This window comes from Lepisma saccharinum, chromosome 13, assembly GCF_977018435.1.
Source record: "Lepisma saccharinum chromosome 13, izLepSacc3.1, whole genome shotgun sequence".
Taxonomy (NCBI): Eukaryota; Metazoa; Arthropoda; class Insecta; order Zygentoma; family Lepismatidae; genus Lepisma; species Lepisma saccharinum.
This window is the reverse complement of record NC_139241.1, coordinates 14,764,617-14,784,643: the sequence shown is the minus strand read 5'-3', so window position 1 is coordinate 14,784,643 and position 20,027 is coordinate 14,764,617. Positions and strand designations below refer to the sequence as shown.

General features: G+C 35.2%; 1 protein-coding gene across 7 annotated transcripts in view; it reads right to left on the bottom strand.

Annotated features, from left to right (window-relative positions):
* LOC145997186 (protein lap4-like) overlaps positions 1-20,027 on the bottom strand; it is a 320,630-nt gene that overhangs the window by 152,514 nt on the left and 148,089 nt on the right. For all 7 annotated transcript variants that reach the window (XM_083133899.1, XM_083133902.1, XM_083133903.1 and 4 more), the window contains exons 4-9: positions 18,414-18,503; positions 11,556-11,676; positions 9,481-9,555; positions 7,412-7,629; positions 6,055-6,188; positions 2,766-2,877 (exon numbers count right to left, since the gene is read on the bottom strand). In XM_083133899.1, the coding sequence (XP_082990025.1) occupies positions 2,766-2,877; positions 6,055-6,188; positions 7,412-7,629; positions 9,481-9,555; positions 11,556-11,676; positions 18,414-18,503 (750 nt within the window). The remainder of the gene's footprint in view (positions 1-2,765; positions 2,878-6,054; positions 6,189-7,411; positions 7,630-9,480; positions 9,556-11,555; positions 11,677-18,413; positions 18,504-20,027) is intronic.

Sequence of the window (20,027 nt, the reverse complement as noted above, 5' to 3'; positions counted from 1 at the left end):
TTCTCCAATTGCGATGAGTGTTACGAGAATTGGTAGATGGTCATAGCCTAACTGTGCAGTGGACTTAAAACAACAATTTGAATTTGATTCCACACATCCTTCCATCCTATCCGAGAACATGGATTCTGCCAGATTAGGAAGATTAATGAACCATTTATCTTCATGAAGGAATCGGAATTTTACATATCACTGGTAGAATATCTGTTATCAGTATAAACAAATTTCATATCAGTATTTATCAGTTTTGACAAAAACTTGATATTGGTCCATCCTTAAATTCCACTTTAAACTGCTGGACCAGTACTAATTTGCAACACTGCCACTTTGATATATTTCCTCTACAGATGGAACGAAATGAAATTGTGGCCAATAATGATAAAGAACTGAAATGAAATTTACTGATACCAATAACCGATATTCTACAAATCTGATACAAAATTCCAAATGGTCTTTGAAGAGCATGAATGGTTCACTGAACTCCTTAATAAACGTTTGTTACAAGATAACTTCAATGCAAAAGAAGCTGCATATTTAGAGAATTACTTTTAAAAAGAAGCAGAGAATTGAGATTTTATGTTCATATTAGGGATTGGACACATTAATTGGTACTCGATCGGTATCAGCCGATAAAGGCATATCGGTATATTGGTTTATCGGTGAAATTACCGATGAAATATATCAATAAATATCTTATAATTTAGTGCTAAATTCTGCCATTTTGTTATGATTTTTATAATTAATTTCCATGCCCTATTTTTTAAAAACGTAAATGTCTAAATATGCAACTTCTTTTGCAATGCAGTTACCTGGAAACACACCTATATTAAGGATGTCAATGAACCATTCAGGTTCTTCAAGGGCCATTTCGAATATCATAACAGATTGGTAGAATATCGGGTATTGGTATCGATAAATTTTATTTTGGAACTTTATCAGTATTGGCCAAAATTTCAGATCGGCCCATTCCTAATTTATATGCATGAAAATTATGAGAAAATTATAAAGATATTTATAGATATATCAGATCGGTACAATTACACAATGTACAGTGGAACCTCAATTTTACATTTTTCAGGGGACCAAGCTGAAAAAAATTAAAATGCAGGAAAATGTAAAATCAAGGAAAATTTTGTAACATTTTGCTATGTTGGGACCATCAAGATTAAATGTACGAGGCGCATCCAGAAAGTAAGTTTCCCTATTTTTTTCCCATGAAAGTAAACATAATGAGCCGTGTAAATTGCGCATGCGCAGAAGAGCTAAGACGTATCAATCATATGCCAGGCGGACAGATCCTGCCCGGCGCCAGTAGCGAGGCAGCAGTGGTCCGAAGTGGAAGCTCGTATTCCTTCTCCCGCCGCATGCGAGTTTCGGTCAGTGATAAAGTTTCTGAATGCACAAAGCATTGCGCCAATTGACATTCATCGTCAGCTCTGTGAGGTCTATGGGCCGAACATTATGAGTAAGCAGATAGTGCGTCGCTGGTGTCGGCAGTTTTCGGAAGGTCGTCAAAGTGTCCATGATGAAGAGCGCAGTGGGCGTCCATCCCTCATCACTGATGATCTGGTTGAGCTGGTGCGGCAGCGCATCGTAGAGAACCGTCGCTTCACGATTACGGAGTTGAGTAGCCTTTTTCCGCAGATATCGCGATCCGTGTTGCATGAGATTGTCACCCAGCGCCTGCTGTTCAAAAAATTGTGTGCAAGGTGGGCACCGAAAAACCTGACACCCGAACACAAAATGAAACGTTCAGGAGCAGCACTGACATTCCTGCAACGGTACCATGATGACGGCGATGATTTCCTCGACAGGATCGTCACGGGTGATGAGACGTGGATTTCGCACTTCACCCCGGAAACCAAGCAGCAGTCAATGCATTGGCGGCATAGTGGATCTCCGTTCAAGAAGAAATTCAAACAGACGCTGTCAGTACAGAAAGTGATGTGCACCATGTTTTGGGACAGGAAGGGCATTTTGCTCATTGACTTCCTCCCCAGAGGTGAAACGGTGAACACTGACCATTACTGTGAAACACTAAGGAAATTGCGACGTGCCATTTAAAACAAGAGGCGTGGCATGCTTACTGCAGGTGTTGTGCTCCTCCATGACAATGCTCGTCCACATACGGCTCGGTGCACAGCAGCTGTTTTGACGGAATTTGGCTGGGAGTTGTTTGATCATCCACCTTACAGTCCTGATCTGGCTCCCAGCGATGTTCACGTTTTCTTGCACCTCAAGAAATTCCTGTCCTCCGGTGAGCGTTTTGGCAACGACGAAGAGCTGAAGACGTCTGTCACACGCTGGATCTATTCACAGGCGGCAGAGTTCTACGACAGTGGGATCCAAAACTTGATACCACGATACGACAAGTGTCTCAATTCTGGTGGTTGCTATGTTGAAAAATAGCTGAACCTTTGCTGTACCTGTTGCCAATAAATGGTTTCCTGAAACTGTGTTGTTTTTTTTAAAAAAAAATAGGGAAACTTACTTTCTGGATGCGCCTCGTATAATGCGGAAAAATGTAAAATCTCGGAACAGAAAATTGGGATTCCACAGTATCAGTTTATCGATAATTTTGCTGATAAACTGATACACCAATATGCCTATATGATATAGGTTATATCAGCTGATACTGATAAGTACCGATTAATCTGTCCCATCCCTAATTTCCTCTCATCATCATCTGTATGTACCGACACTAGTAGCATACGGAGATATCTTTGTACAGCACACCAAGAAACTTCTAGGTTTAATGTTCTACTTACCTATTTCCAGAAACATCTAGAACATGCAATTCATCACAGTTTCCAACTTCAACAGGCAGGAACTGCAATTTATTATCTCGTAGGGATAGAACACCAAGTTGAGTTAATCGGCCTAAAAAGACATGAAAGCAAATATCAAAACACTGAATATCTTACCACTACTAGCTTGAAAAATATACTAATTACATAGGAATAATCTTTATTCGTATACCTTTCTTAAGGAAGGAGGACTATAGAATGCTTATGTAAGACCTTTGTATTCTTACAACTTGATATGCAATTTACTCATAACAATTGCTATGCTGAGCAGATGAAGATATAAACAATCCAAAGTTCAACGAGTTCAGTACAGAGCCTTATAGGCTTTTACCTTTGAGATCACCACCCCTAAATAAGAGTCCTTTTGTCAGCAAGGAAAGCTCTAATATTTGAAGAGAAAAGACTGAACATGCACCAAGTATAGGGAAGGTAATTTATTACTTTCTATTCTTTTTCTTACAATCCAGATCATCTGACAAAAATGAATTTCATGATGGATGTGGTAAACACAGTTTAAAGTATTACCTACATGAAGTTTTGTGTTTCTGTGTTGCACAAGAGGATTGATCTCCACTCCGGATGCCGTACCTTAGTGAATGAAGGCAGCGAGCCTTCAAAATTAATCAGATAAAACTATCCATTTTGCAACATGGAAACACAAAACTTCACGTAGGTAATAAAAATGTATTGGTTTCTTGTGTTTTCTTGCAATTTGGAGGGGCTAAAATAACAGGCTGCTGGTTGTTGCTATTCGTTGCAAACATGTTGTGGGAAGAGGGAAAGAATGGGAAATGTCCAAGCAAAATTTTGTCCATAAGCTTTCTTGTATTGAGTGGTTGTTGAAGCTGTGATGGGGCAATAGACGTTTTGCTTCTTTGGAATGAGACGATTGTAGTATTCTGACTATGCAAATCAACTAGTTTCTCTTAATTGATTTAAAATTAGTGTTTCTTAAGGTCACTGATTTATCATGGAAGTTTTGCTCTTCTAATGAAAAGTAATGGTTATTTGTTAACCTTTGTTTCAATGTGTACTAGACATTAAATGAGCAGTGGAGCCATCTTCTTCTATGCACCATGATGTAACACTGTCACCAAAGCCCCATACTGTACTCTTAACTGGGGATCACCAATAGAATAACTGAACATAATGCAAAGAGAAAAAATATGTAGTATGTTCTGAAGAAGCACTGCTCCATTCCCATACCAAAAATGTCAAGTTGATGGCTTCACGTACATTTAAATCTCTAACAGTGAACTCACAATATCATCCTTTTAGTCAGAGGTGCTGCTACCTTTGAGTTATTGGTGAATATACCGTATCTTACAAAACCATCATTCATATACATAATATCATCTACATCTACAAATATTCTGAAAAACAACATATTGTTGCAGTTCTCAAGTGTCATTATTTTTAGGAATCAAAGAGAATAAGTATTGGCACTGATGTATGTTCAGTGATGCCAGCTTAGTCCTAGTTTGTAGCATAGTAGTGTATACTACACTGTTAATTTCACACTGTAAGTAATTTCAAGGAGAAAAGCTATTTATATAATTACGTAATGGACAAGGTAGTATCCTTCTTCGCAATTAGCCAAAAGTGACAGAAACACGAAGTAAAATAAACCAAATAATGTATTCATTCATGAGGTGGTATCCAAAAGTTTAAGGACTGGTGCTACCATCTGGTCAAAAACTCACTTAGACCCATTGGACTTTTGAAATGGTCTCCTTTCACACTTACACGTCAGTCCCAGTGATTCTGCCATTTTCAAATACATCCTGCAAGTTGTGTTCTGTGAGGGTATCCACCACTGCCTGCATTCCTGCTTAGATTATCTAAACTGTGTCAAACCAGCAGCCTTTCAAACTAGATCTCCAGTCACATTCATTGTGAGTAGGGTGGGTGAGGGAAAACAGTCACTTCATTTTTGCTTACCGAGTCCCTAGTAAACAATGAAGTTTGAGACATTGCATTGTCGTGATGTAAAACATTCTATTACCAACATTCAAGGGAGCGTCTTGGTAAAGTTTCACACAGCTGCTGCAAAATGTCACAGTAGTAGGTGGAATTCACTGTATGCCCTGCTGAGACAAATTCTTTGTTGCTTTGTCTCAGGATTGTAACCGTAAACCTAGCTCTCATCACCAGTAATAACACTGGACAAGAAGGTTGCATCGTTGGAGGCAACCTGATGAAATTCACTTTGGTGCTGACATGATACATGCCCAATTGAGCAGTCACAATGCTTTGGCATGTCCCATAGCCAAATCCCACCTCATCAGCAAGGTGAAGAATGGATCAGTGTTGATCCTCATGAATGAACTGTTGAACAGAGCATGCCATTCAAAACCTGTGTAGGCTCATGATTCTTACCTGAATAGATATATACTCATTTTCAGGGTCTCAGTCATAGTTTTCCCATGATTTGTACAAAATTTTATGCAGACTTGTTGCTCCTTTCTCGGATCCATCACAAAATTGCCCCACACCAACACAATTCCAAATAAAAACACGTAAATGGTCAACGCATTCACCCATCTGTGTGAAATTTTATACAGGGTGAGTCATAAATATGGCTACACATTTAAAGTAAATGTAGTGTTTTACCTTACAATGTAGAGGGAAATGGTGAATGGCACATTAAACTTTGAACTTCATTTTTCATTTCAGATAAGTCACGTGCCCGAGCTTACATCATTAACCAAGATGGCGCTGAACATGCAGCATTAAGTTTCAGTTGCAGCATGGGCAATTGCATACCAGAATGATCGTGAGACTGACAAGACGTGATTTTAACATAAAACTGTTGCCATCCACTGTGCGAAAGTGTATAAAACGACTGCTTACATAAAATTGTTGTTTAGTTTAAGTCCATTGCTGTGCTCACAGCTCTCACAATCATTCTGGCATGCAATTGCCCATGCTGCAACTGCAACTTAATGCTGCATGTTCAGCGCCCTCTTGGCTACTGACGTAAGCTCGGGCACATATCTCTTATCCGAAATGAAAAAATGAAGTTTCAAGTTCAATGTACCATTCACCATTTCCTTCTACATTGTACAGTAACACCTATATTTACTTCAAACGTGTAACCATATTTCTGACTCACCCTGTATACTACTGACTCTCAAGATATGCTAGTACTACCATCTACAGTACATAGTGTTACTACAACTATTGACCAGAAGGTAGATCCAGTCTCAAAAATTCTGGATGATACTTCATAATTCACATATTTACTTACCTATTTCCATTGGCAGGCTTAGCAAGCTATTACGGTCTACATTGAGATTTGTAAGTTTCACTAAATTTCCCATGGAAGCAGGCAACTCTGTGAGAAAATTCTCCGTGAGAATCAGTTCTTGTAAATTTTCACATCTGCAAATAATAAAAAATGTAATCATTGGCATAAAGAGACCAGAAGCTTACAGTATGGTCTAATAATAATAGCAACAACATTGTAATAATGAGGAAGAAAACTTTCAACACATACAAAAAACAAGTACAGTGGACACTCTTTAATTCAAACTTTGATAAATCACATTATTCAATAATTCGAACAGAAGTTTATTTTCCTACTGAAACCCATTGAAATTCCTATCAAAACCAATGTTAAAAATGTATGTGTAATTCAAATTTCCAAAACTTTTATTTGGGTAATTCCAAAGCAGCTATATAGAGACAGTAGAGGTAGGAAAGGAGAAATTTCTGTTTGCTGGTATGCTGCATCCACCATCTCCTCAATAACCTGGGATTGTCCACCCCTTTTGTGTGCAGCCTTGAACCCCCTCCCCTACCAGCCAATGATTTGTGAAAGCCTTCTTATCTTCCCTCAGTTGTCTGTTGTCATTAATCAGGGCATGTTGATCGAAATGGATGACGCGTATACCAGCTTAATAATGACCTATGAGAGCCAGTGCCTACCTACAGACTGTCGGCCTCACTCCCACCAGAGGGGATAGATCATTTAACCAGTTACAGGGTGACATGTGGTCAGAATGAGGAACACCCAGTCGTTCTTGTAGGTTTTCTACTCGCCAATTTCCTCATGATGGTGGATGGCCACAGATCCCATACAGTCTGTATACAGACTGAAATATCTGGAAAAATTCTTACACTTCCCCAGGCTACAGTTGAACCTGCATGCATCCCAGTCTGAGCTCAAAGGTTGTCCTTTAGACTGCACAGACACAGTGTGGGACTAGACCATCTTAACATTAGAGAAAAAGAGTAGAAGTTCTAGGAGGAGTGGAAAGAGGTGTGAGGTTAGGTTAGGTTAGCTTATAACACCTTTTTTTTTTACAGTAAGGTCGACTGCATGTTCATGACTTTATTCACACAATAGTACAGTATTTCTGTTTTATTGATTTTCCTTAATAATGCATGTTTTTCTTCATTTAGATTTTGAAACTTTCGAGAGTTTGAATTAAAAAGAATCCACCGTAATTTGTTATAATTAACTTAAGTGAGTTAGTGAAAAAATATTCATAAATTTAATGGTTCTACAATTAAATGATAAGCCAGCAACATAATCATTGGATTTCATTACAGTATTTTGAAAATGGAAATTTTTTGGAATATTTATCAAAAAATGTACTCACTTTCCAATATTATCATTTAAAGCATTCAGTCTGTTCTGGTCCACTTTGAGAATAGTTAGTTTATGAAGCTTGCCAACACCATCTGGTAGAATTTCAATTATGTTCTGTGACAAGTGAAGATCAGTTAGAGATATAAGCCCTCCTATTTCATCTGGCAAATCTTCAAGGCGATTTTCAGAAATGTCAAGGCATACTAGTTTTTTGAGGTTTCCTATATCCTAATTAGAAGTAGAAAAAATTATATTAATAGTTTTCAAGTTACAAGTATATGATGCACTCATGTGCAACAATTTATTCAAACAATAAAATACCACACAAAACACAAACTTCAGGGTTAAATTTTAATCTGCTTTTAAAACATGGAAATTTCTAGACAACAGTTTTTACATTTTTACAATATTATTAATAATGAATTAATGCTACGTGTATAGAATCTGATGATATCTTTACTGGCTAGTGTGTCCATAAAATAATAATGGAGTTTTCGTTTTTTTAATAAATCATGATTGAAATCTGAAACTAATGGCAAAATAAAGAAAAACTGACCAAGTTTCCACAATGTGCAACAATAATGAAGAGGATTGACTTAACTGATTGACTTGCTTTATTTTATTTCACTTTACTGCCCTTTGACTAGGTTCTTGTGTACATGTGCAAATTTCATGTATTGAAAAGAAGAACATTGGCATAGCCAGATATGAAGATAACAGCAACAAGGTGAGCAACACTGGCTTCTTTTTTTTTATGTCACAAAATTATTTGGAACTAAAAAAAAGAGTTTCATCCATAATTCTTGAAAATGTGAAACTTTATTCTGTCCTTCATAATAACTGAATGTTTCTTTAATGAATGGGCAGAACATGTCTTGGCTGTTCATTTACTTGTTTAGATTCTGGCTCATAATCACATTTTGTATGTTTTAAATTTTGTTTATTAAAATACAAATTGTTAAGACATTAAATTATTTTTGTCCTCCAAGTTGTCATCTATGAAAGAACATCACATTGCAAGGACCCATATGTCGTAGCAAAATACTTATTAGTTCTCTGTTTAATTTATGTACATGTTCGTTTAATTCAATGTTATTCTGTATGTGTATCACACATATAGGAGGGCCTGTATGGTCATAGAAGATATCTAGTGTTATCACATATTTAGGTATTATAATTTTCTGTGTGAGGTTGGCAACTCCGCAAAAATAAGCAGGTTGGTAACGATCGAAAAAAAAAAAAAGAGATATCTTTCTTGCTGATATGTTATTAAAAAAATGAAAGATGACAATAATGTAAGTTTAAGTTTGTGTAATTTAAAGGCATTATTCGAGTAATTTACTCTTGTGACTATTTCTTGTTTCTAATCTGTTAAAAGTAGCATAGTTGAAATTTAGTTGAAAGATTTGCCTATGCAAGGCTTGTGTAAAGTAAGTATATCAGTGGAAGTGTCTTTTAAACGTGTTGAGCCACGTGTGTTGTTAACTAGTTTCTAGTCAAAGCTATTACTGTAAATAAAATGTTAATTATGTGATATTAATACTGTTACTTAAACCCAGCAAGCCCTGGGTGTAGAAGAGTTCTCATACTACTAGCTGGGGATGTAGCAACTTTAAGCCTTTTTTGTCCAGATAAGCAAATTAAGAACAGACTTGCATTCTAAAATTGGATCAGAATCATTAATATGCATTGAATCAGCCTCCGTGGTGGAGTGGTCAGCATCACATGCCGCAAAGACAGATGTCCCAAGTTCAAACCATGGTTTGGCATGGATGCTGTACAGTAAAATCTAGACCAAGATTAAAAAACTTAAAATGTAGGAAAATGTAAAATCGAGGAAAATTTCATAGCGCTTTGCTTTGTTGGGGCCATCAGGATTGAATGTATAATACAGGAAAATGTAAAATTGGGGTTCCACTGTATTTGTCTCAACACAATTTCATCATCATCATGATTAACCCAAGTGGTAGAAAAATGACATCAAATAAATTACAAGACAATAGTAAAGTACACATTATGCATAACCAAAAAATACAGTGCTACTTAATAACAAATCATAACGATTTCTACATTACTTACAGGAGGTAGATGCGACAACTGATTATGGTCAAGCCACAGCTCCTGTAGCGCTGGAAGTCTTCCTATGTGATGGGGCTGCAATAAAGAAGAATGTAAAAAATCAACAAAATTCACCAAGCATGGCAATGCACAACATTAAAATTGATACTTCATCAAGAAATCATATTAGTTTAAACATCTTTAGGGAAAAAAAATATTTACATTTTCGGATTTCTTTGATGATGGATACGATGAGTCACATAACTTTCGTTATTGAGTCCAAGCATCATCTACTCTACTTGTACCTTGAATAAGTTTCGTCTTTATAGGGCAGATAGTTGAATTAACACAACTGAACTTACACTGCATACTAACGTGTTCTCTATATGGTATCAGATTTTTCTCAACCCTTTTTGTACATATTGAATAAGTAACCCCTTAAGTGTGGATGGCGTATATATACACCCTCCGTATTGTGCTGCTGTAGTGCAGAAGGCCTTATGTTTGTTTCAACTATATTCGATTTACTGTGGCATATATAGTCACACAGCCATTTGGTGAGATAGTTCTAGCTGTAGTAGAAACAAAAAATAGTAGCAAGAGAGGAAAAAGAGGAAAAAGATAAAACAGAAGAAGAAGAAAGAGAAAAAAGAAGGGAAAAATTAGTTTTGTCTTCTTCTTTTTCGTCTTTTTCCTCTCTTGCTAGAACTATCTCACCAAACGTCTGTGTGACTATATATGCCACAGTAAATCGAATATAATTGAAACAAAGATAAAGCATATATATACGCCTTCCACACTGCAGAAGCACAATGTCGAGGACGTATACTGAATTTGAAGAAAAAAACTACATTTTCCCGTAGCGACTTGTTCAACAAATTCCACACTTAAGGGGTCGAACTAACTAAATTTATACAACTATGCTAGTTGTATATATCTAACAAACTGCGGTCAGTGTTTCTGACAGAATATAACTATTGTATCATACAACAGAACAATCATGTTACCTACATTGTACATGTCTATGGATTTGGGGCCTCCCGAAAGGTTTTGTGGTAACATTGCAGCCTTGTAATCATGCGGACTCAGGTTTGATACCTGGTGGAGGCATATAGTGGTTTGGATCGCACTTTAAAATGTAGGTCCAGTCACGATTAGCCTATCTGTGCATAAAGTGCACTTAAAAAAAAAATTAAATACTCCAAAACTCAATGGATTTTGAAGTAGAGAAAGCTGCAACTTGGTAGTTAAAAATAAACAAAAAAAATTTGGATCTTTCAACTCAAATATGACAAATATAATCAACATTCCACAGTACAAGAAATATCTATCTATATCATTAAATACATATATATATATATATATTTTCCAATTAATGTTTGGCCTGTGAGAGATAGAGTTTAGCCAGATTACAAGAGTGTCTGAAGAAAAGCTGGGAGTTGATTCTGTTAAATAAAGTGTGGTGTCATGATACCACAACAGCCTTAATAAAATGGTGTCTATGTAGAAAAATACTGTAATGTGTGTATCAAGATTGTGCATTATATATATCCATCATATTTTTTCGTACATTTTTCTCAATTCAGTCCTTACTTACCAGATTCACCTCACGTATGGATATATATTTGTGTGCATACGTTTGTTTTTCTTGTTTGTTTGTTTTGTTTTTTAAGTCCACTTTATGGACAGAAAGGCTACTCGGACTGGTCCTACAGTTTAAAGTTGGATCCAAACCACTGTGCCTCCATGGGGTATCAAATCTGGGATCCCTTGATTACCACTACACCACCAGGGAGACCGCTGTTTGTGTACATGCATACATACACGCACAACCCAGAATAAATATTACGTCACAAGGTGATAGCTATACATTGACCCTTTTTAAATTGAATGAAAAACTAATAAAATCAATTAATTAAACCTAATGTGCATATTACTGTATAACTTTGATATGTAATTCATGTGTTGACCATTATTATCGGTTATTATCAGTCACAGAAATGCAAAAATCTATTTACTAACACATCAATCATGACTGATATGTTACGCTCTTTAAGAACTTACATACACACACACTTCACTCTTTATCTACTCACCAGTTCTTCGAGTTCATTATCCCCTAAATCCAACCTCTCCAGTTTGCTAAGCTGTGATAAGGATTCAGGCAATGACTTGAGCAGATTTTCCCTAAGTTCTAATGACTGCAAATTACCTAAACTGAAAAGAGAAAGAGAAGAAAATGTGTATCATTTCTTACTTCATTGGTATGGTTACAATAATAGATCAGATATGTACAGAACTATGCTTAGTGAAGTTAAACATTTCATATGAACATAGAGTTGCTGTATTTCGTAAGAGACGGCAATGACTGGAAGCCTGTTGAGAGGCCTGCAATCGACAAAGTAGAAACTGCCATAAGCTTCCAAAGATGGTAAAGTACTTCAGAAACAATTTTCAAAGGTCATGGAAGAAAATGAAAAAAAAAACAGCCTTGTAACTTAATTTTAGAAGACACATTTTTGCAACAAAGTCACAAAAATTTAAGAATTAAAAATAATTTTTAAAATAGATTTGCCCTGCACCATGGCCGTGCAGTCTAAGGTGCAAGCTTTGGACTCTCGCTACAGGATGTGTGCAGGTTCGAGTCTCCTGGGGGAAGCGTAACAACTTTTCATGAGATTTTGGCCTGGGCATGAGACAAGTGGCCACCCACCATCGTGAGGAAATTGAGGAGCTATGAATTAGTAGTGTAATTCGGTCATAGAAAACCTACAACAATGGCTGATGACTCATCGTGCAGACCACAAGTCACCCAGTACCTGGTTGAATGATCGCCCACTTAGCCAGCAGTCAGTAGGTAGACACTGGCCCTTCAGGGCTGTTATGCCACAGCTTATTATTATTGATTGATTGGTTTGCTTTATTTAACTTTGCTTTATGTGCCACTTTTGGCTACTTTGCGAAGATGGGGATGAGTGACGACATGATGAAATTGATGAACAGATAACCACAAACATCCGTGCCCATGCCGGGATTCGAACCCGGGACCCTGGGATCTTAGCACAATGTGCTAACCACTCTACCACAGGGGCCGGCTATTATTGTTGTTGTTGTATATTAATGTATAGGAATGTCATTAATAAATAACAAAAGCTATATGATAGAAGAGAATGATAAATAAAATTCAGCACTGTAAACAGAAGGAAATAAAAGTAGCATTATTACAAATTGTTGTTGGCAAGTGTATTGAAGTCATCATGAAGTAAAAGGTCTCTGCAGTACATTTTTGTAACTTCATAACTCTTGTATTATTGAGAGTGGGTTTACAGTTAAGACTGTTACTGTCACTGGATGTAACACTCATTTATCTACAATTCTGACTCTCAAAGATGTATAGAACTATCACTAAATTTTCATTTAGCAAAAAAATTAAACCACTACTTAATGCTAGGCTGGACCTTTGGTTGCCGCCAGGGCAGATGTTTTCAAATTGTATTCTAGTTTTGAAAAGCTGCTGTGATATTCCAAAATCTGAAAAATTACATCCACTTAGAATTCCTTCTAGAGCATTCACTTCCATCTTTGTGTAGTTTGCTTTCGCTGTTATCTAGATATACTCAATAGTTTTGTGGGCCTCCCCCATGGCGCAGTGGTAGCGTCATCGCCTTGTAATCAAGGGGTCCCGGGTTCAATACCCGGTGGAGGCACATAGTGGTTCGGATCCCACATTAAACTGTAGGTCCAGTCCAGACTAGCCTTACTGTGCAAAAACTGACTTAAAACACCAAATCAATCAATCAATAGTTTTGTGCTTATGCAAGTCTATTGAACTGCTGATAATATCTAGATAACACCAAAATTCACGTTAATGCTCTAGAAGGAATTGTAAGCTGGTGAAATTTTTAAGATTTTGGAATGTCATAGCAGTTTTACAAAAGGAGAGTAAAATTTGAAAGCGTCTGCCCTGGCGGTGGCCAAAGGTGCAGCCGAGCCTTAACAACACTAAGAAAGGGTACTTTATTTATTTATTTATTTATTTATTTATACATACTCCCCATAACAGAGCTATTGCTCCACTTACAACGGGGGCTTACAAGTAAATAAACTATGGTACATAATATCCATATACATAAACATATATTAACATATACATAAACATAAATATTAACATATACAAACACATAAACCAATTGCATATACACAAATAATTAAATGATATTAATGCCTATTTTCAGTTTGTGTTATATTATATTGTATTATAAAATTATATTTAGCATTGATAAAATAACTTGAAATATAGAATTACAATTTTTTAAACAAAATACTAATTAAGAATAAAATTGTTTAATGACAGATAAATATTTCTTGTAGGACATAGCAAAATCAATATTAACATTATTTTGTATTAGTACATTATGAGCTTTACATATTTGAACCATTACTGAATTCTGATGTACAATATTTTTAGATTTAACGAAAGAAAATGGCAAATAAGAACGAAGCGTTCTAGGTTTAATTGTGAATCCTATCAACTGAAGACAATCTTGAGCATCAATTAAGTTATTTATAAATTTATAAAGTAAAATATGTTTGGCTAGTTCTCTTCTTGATTGTAATGAAGAGAACCCAAATTCAGATAAAATAGTATTATAGGATATTCTTTCTAAATATGAAGATCTTTTAAATTTTTTGTAATATAAATATCTTACGAACTTATTCTGAACATTTTCAATTAAATCACGGTAGCATTGAAAATAAGGATCCCAGATGACACTAACATACTCTAACTTACTTCTTAATATCGAATTGTATATTGAAGCAATAGCTTGAATATTATTAATTTCTCTGGTAGTTCTAAATATAAAGCCTAAAATTCTAAATGCATCCGATACTAATGTTTGTACGTGCTCTCTGTAAGTAAGCCTTGAGTCGAGTAAAAGTCCCAAATCCTTTATAATTTTAACTCTATTTAAAACTATTCCATTCATAGTATAGTTATGAGTATAAGATAAGTTATGTCTGCTAAACGTAATAGTTCTGCATTTACTTATATTAAAATCTAACTTATTGGTGACACTCCACTGAAAGCAGTTGTTTATATCTTTCTGTAATTGCGCTAAATCACTTATATTTGTAATGGATTTAAATATTTTTAGGTCATCAGCATAAAGCAGATAATTAGAATTTTTTATAACAGAGGATAAATCATTAATAAATATTATAAAAAGTAAGGGACCCAAGTTTGAGCCTTGCGGAACACCAGATGTAACACAATATAAAGGGGATGATTCAAAATTGTAGGTGACATAAAATTTCCTATTTTTTAAATACGATGCTATTAATTTTAACAGTGGAAACGAAAAACCGAAATTTGCTAACTTATATATTAATATATCATGATCTAACTTATCAAAAGCTTTAGCAAAATCTGTATAAATAGTATCAACAGAATAACCATTGTTAAATGAGTCTGCCAAAAATTGGGTAAATGAGATAAGATTAGTTAAGGTTGATCTTTTGGATATAAAACCATGCTGATGGTGAGTTATATACGGTTTAACATGATAACAAATTCTATTATATAAAATGTGTTCAAAAATTTTTGCTGGTGTTGAAATTAAAGATATAGGCCTATAATTGATGATTTCATTGGCGTTACCAGATTTTGGTATAGGAGTTACTTTACTTATTTTCCACCTATCGGGGAAAATTTGGGTGGTTATAATCAAATTAAATATGGTGCATAGAGGAAACAATAAGCAATCAGTACATCCTTTAAATATGTAAACTGGTATACTATCTGGACCACTAGCTTTCTTCGATTTCAGTTTTCTAATAGAAGTTTCACATTCAGATTCAGTAATACTATCTAATACTAATGGTTGATTTACTATCATAGGTACTTCGCTAGGAATTGAGTAAGTTGGAATAGAATCATTAAAAACGCTCTTAAAGAATTGCGCAAAACCATTAGCTATATCTTTGTTATTGTCAAGTAATACTCCATTATAGGTTAAACTACACTGATTATTAGTTGATTTCTTTTTACCCTTAATATAACTCCAAAAAGACCTAGGATTATTTTTTATGGATTCTTCAGAATTCTTTATGTAAATCTTGTAAGCTTTAGTTATCATAGATTTTGATTTTCTGCGTAATTCAACAAATTTCTTCTGGTTATATTCTGACAATTTACGTCTATGTCTATAATATTCTTTATATTTAAGTAATCTTACAATATCCAGTGTAAACCAAGGCGGGTAAGATTTTCTCTTATTACGCTTCCTTATGGGTACATTATTACGAATAATTTTATCTAAAATTTCATAAAAGTAGTCCAATGCTACGTTGGGATTCTTAAATAATGTTAAAGGATTCCAATCAGTTTGATTAAGATTTCTATATATATTGAAAAAATCGGCATTACGGTAATCATATGTATAAATAGAACGTGACTTAACATTATGAATAGTTTTGTCATAAAAGCGGTGGACTTGAAGTAATAAGGGAGGATGATGAGCATCAGGGCTTAGAAGAGGGAAAGAGTTATGATTAACCACGACATTGTTAGACAAGTTGGTCAGTACCAAATCCAATGTTTTTCCGTTGTTATTTTTTACATTATTTATGCTTTGTAATTCCAGTAAACTTAAAAATCTAAATAATGTTAAGGAAAGAGGACAACCATTTTCTAAGTCGTAATTAGAATCTACAATTTCTGGAATATTAAAATCTCCTACAATAATCAGACCACAAGAATGTATATTACATAGCTCTTCCATTCTGGCAAAAAACATATTGTAAATTTGTAATTTAGTATTAGGTGGGAAATAAACTGTAACCACTATAATGGAAGAAACACTAGTTATTATCTTAACACAAACAATCTGAATATTTTCTATAGTTATTTCAATGTTCTTGGTCCTCAAAGTACTCTTTACTGCAATTAATGCGCCACCACCTCTTCTATGTAACCGATCTTGCCTAAATACAGCATAGCGAGTATCAATAAATTCACAGTTGTTAATAACATTGGAAAGCCAAGTTTCTGTAAAAACAATTACATCATAGTTTTCATTTAGAATACTTAGATATACATCATTAAGCTTAGTATTAATACCTCTTACATTTTGATAGTATAAATTCAATTCATTATGTGATTCATTATAATCCGTGACTCAACTCACCATGATTACATAATATTTTGTATATCTGTTTCAGTTTTTATTACAAAAACTTGCCTGTCATTTGGGGTCTTTCTTAAACGAATAGAGCCAGAACTATCAATCCAAAGATAGGCATAGTTTTTTTCTCTTTGTAATTTCCTAGCTTGTCCGAAAATGGTTTTCCTATATGGAGTAAGGCTATGATTAATATATATTGGCTGATTATTCGTAAACCCCAGATGATTTGTATTTAAATTTCTTTTTACCTTGCGTTTTTCAATCATTTTATCCTTATCCACTCTTCTTACAAACTTTACAATTATACCCGGAGAATTATGATTGCTAGAATTCTTAAGCCTATGACATACATCTATCATTTCCTCTTTAATTTCCAAATCAAGGGCCCTACCAACATCCATAACAGTTTGATAAACATTTTCGTTAGATTTTCCTGGAATACCAATAATTTCCAATGCATTCCTTCTGCTATATTGCTCCAATTCATCAAGTTGAACTTTAGTGTTTTTTAATTCTTGTTTCAACTCGGTATTCTCCTTTTTCAGTTCTTCGATGTGGGCGAGGCAGGCATTGATTTTGTCCGACTGGGATTTTATTAGATTAGAATTATCATCCATTTTTACATGTAACAGTTCTAATGATTTACCAAGTTCAATTTCCGTCTCCTTAGTTGTTTTTTTAACATTAATAAGTTCTTCCTTTAACTCTTTCACGGAATCAAAAATGTTTTGCAAAGAGGGAACACCTTCTACTAAAGGTTCTTCAGAATGCATAGATCGTCTTTTTTTAGAGTTGCATGATTTACACCTCCATGGTCGATTTTCAGATTTATAAAACTCCAGATCGGTTTCATTAATGTTCACACATTTAATATGCCATAGCTTGGAACAGTCAGTACATACTATTTTGGCGTTAACATCATTCCGAGAAACTGGTTTATTACACTCACCACAATTGCTCATTCTTTACGTTAGAACAAACACACAAACACACAGCACAGTAAATGTCTATATGGACAGCAACTGAGCACCCACTAAAGCACAAGAAGGTGATAGTCTGTGAACTCCGATGCAGATGAATTGGCAACACTGATAACAAGTGAATGTTTGTTTATCAAGACAGTTTAACGAAAAGATCAAGTTTTACGTTCATAACTCATTGAATATGCACTTATATTGACTTTTAAGTAAATGTCAATAAACTTAGTATACTTACATAACAAGTCTCAGCAATATATATAGTCTTCAGTTGCCTGTTGTAGTATTAAAATAGAATTTCATCGGAGCGCACACCTTACTCACTTATCACATACTCGCCATGTTGATGTAACTGTCGAACTGCAACAATGCAGTTTCCATCATGATGCCTGATACAAAACTGCCCATGCATCATTAACAAAATAGGAATTTTCTTTCAACCAAGATTTAATATTTACAACGTAATTTAAAAAGTACTTAGAGATTCTATACACAGTCACTGGTGGTTGGAGATGGTTGTATAGATGAGTGTGAGGATTCACAATATATTACCAAATATTGCACATTACTACAGCAATGAAACATCTAAAACTTTCTGTAAATTCCACTGTCAGTAACAAACAACTGTTGTAAAATGCATCTTTCCTTGTTTATTTTATCAAATAGTTTAGTCACATAACACATTGTGCCAGCCACTTCGCTACGGAGACCAGCCCTACACTTATCTAATTTAAATAATGTATTCCTTTGCACTGAGAATGTATTAGCATTCCAATCATATTTAAATACTTACCTTCCAAAATCCGAGGGAAGTATGGTGAGGGACATATCGTTAAGACCTAGGACCGTCAAATTCCGCAACTGTACAAAACCAGGAGGTAACCTAGAATAAAAATAAAATAATGAGAATTAAATGTATGATGATATATGTACACGATTATAGCTGGCCTAATTCTTCTTCTAAACATACAAAATATAATGCTATCTGCAAATGTTGGGGTCATTCTCAAAGACTGTGTTGTGTTTCTTAACATGTCACAAAATATATTAAACTTCTTGCAATTATATGTTTCTTGTATGTACAATTGAGTTATGGTAATGGTTTCAGATAAGATGATATTTATTATTTTTACTGCATATTTCATAGCAAAATAAAAAATGATTTCCAACTTTAAAAATTACTAATAATGTCATAAAAATGGACAACAATATGTGATATTGACTGAAGGTTATTAACGAATGTTCCTTGTTAGGAATGCAATCTTAATTGGACTTAATCCAGTGATTAGTTTAACTTTTACCTACACCAACCCTATATTTCAAGAACAAACTTCCTCTCTCATCTTCCAGTTGAGATATTGCTCATTTTGCTAATGGTGGACACTCAATTAACAAAGGACCTGAGGATTACTACTGATCCAAGGAGCCAAGCATTACTCCATGGTACTCCAGCGATAATACGAGGGTAATTCGGAAAGTAACTGCCGTTGTGGTGTGGCGCTAGTAGTAGTGGACAGAGCGCAACCGTTGTTACATCACGCAATCTGTGATTCAGTAAGCTTCCAGCATTCCACTATGACTAGATGCCATTGACTGTTGTTTTGTCTCAACGTTCACATACGCCACCCAAGTCTCGTCGCCAGTCACTATTCTGTTCAAAAACTCCTCCCCTTCCGTGTTGCCCAAAGAAATCCTATCACTTTGCGTACCTCGCATTTGGCGGGATTTTTGATGGCAGCACACATTTTGTGATGTTATAACCAGCACACGTGCGGCACTACGATGCAGAAGGGATTGGCAAGTTGCTGAAATGTTATGACAAGTGCTTGAATTTACATGGCGACTATGTTGAAAAATAGAGGACAGCTGTACCTTTCAGATGTAAAGTAGAAATTTGTTGTCTATGTGTTTGTTTGTTTGTTTTTTGTTCTTTTTTTATTTACAGCCAAACGGCGGTTACTTTCCGAATGACCCTCGTAGTTAGCATACTCGAAGACTAAAAATTTCAGCAACTCCACACCTTTGCTCTACTAACTGAGCTACCATCTGGAGAAACCAAGTGCCATCAATGTCATCAGTAGGGAAAGGATTTTAAGGCGCAAAATTATGGTCGGAAACGGGAAGAAAAGGTTCTGAAAATGTTTTAAAAAATGTACTGATAAAATGCCTTTATTCAATGTGCTCTTTTTCTGCACCTTCTGTACATAATGTGCGCGGACCTCATAGAGAACTGTGGTTCTGCCGAATAGGTTTTGTTGAAGTTCGTCTTTTCTCTCGCAGGTTTTGCTACATAATCTTGGGAACTATTGGGGCTGTAATGATTATATTGTTCCATTTTATAGCTCTAAAACATTAGACTAAAGTATTTTATGTAGCAGCTCAAGAAGATCGAAAATAATTTATTTTT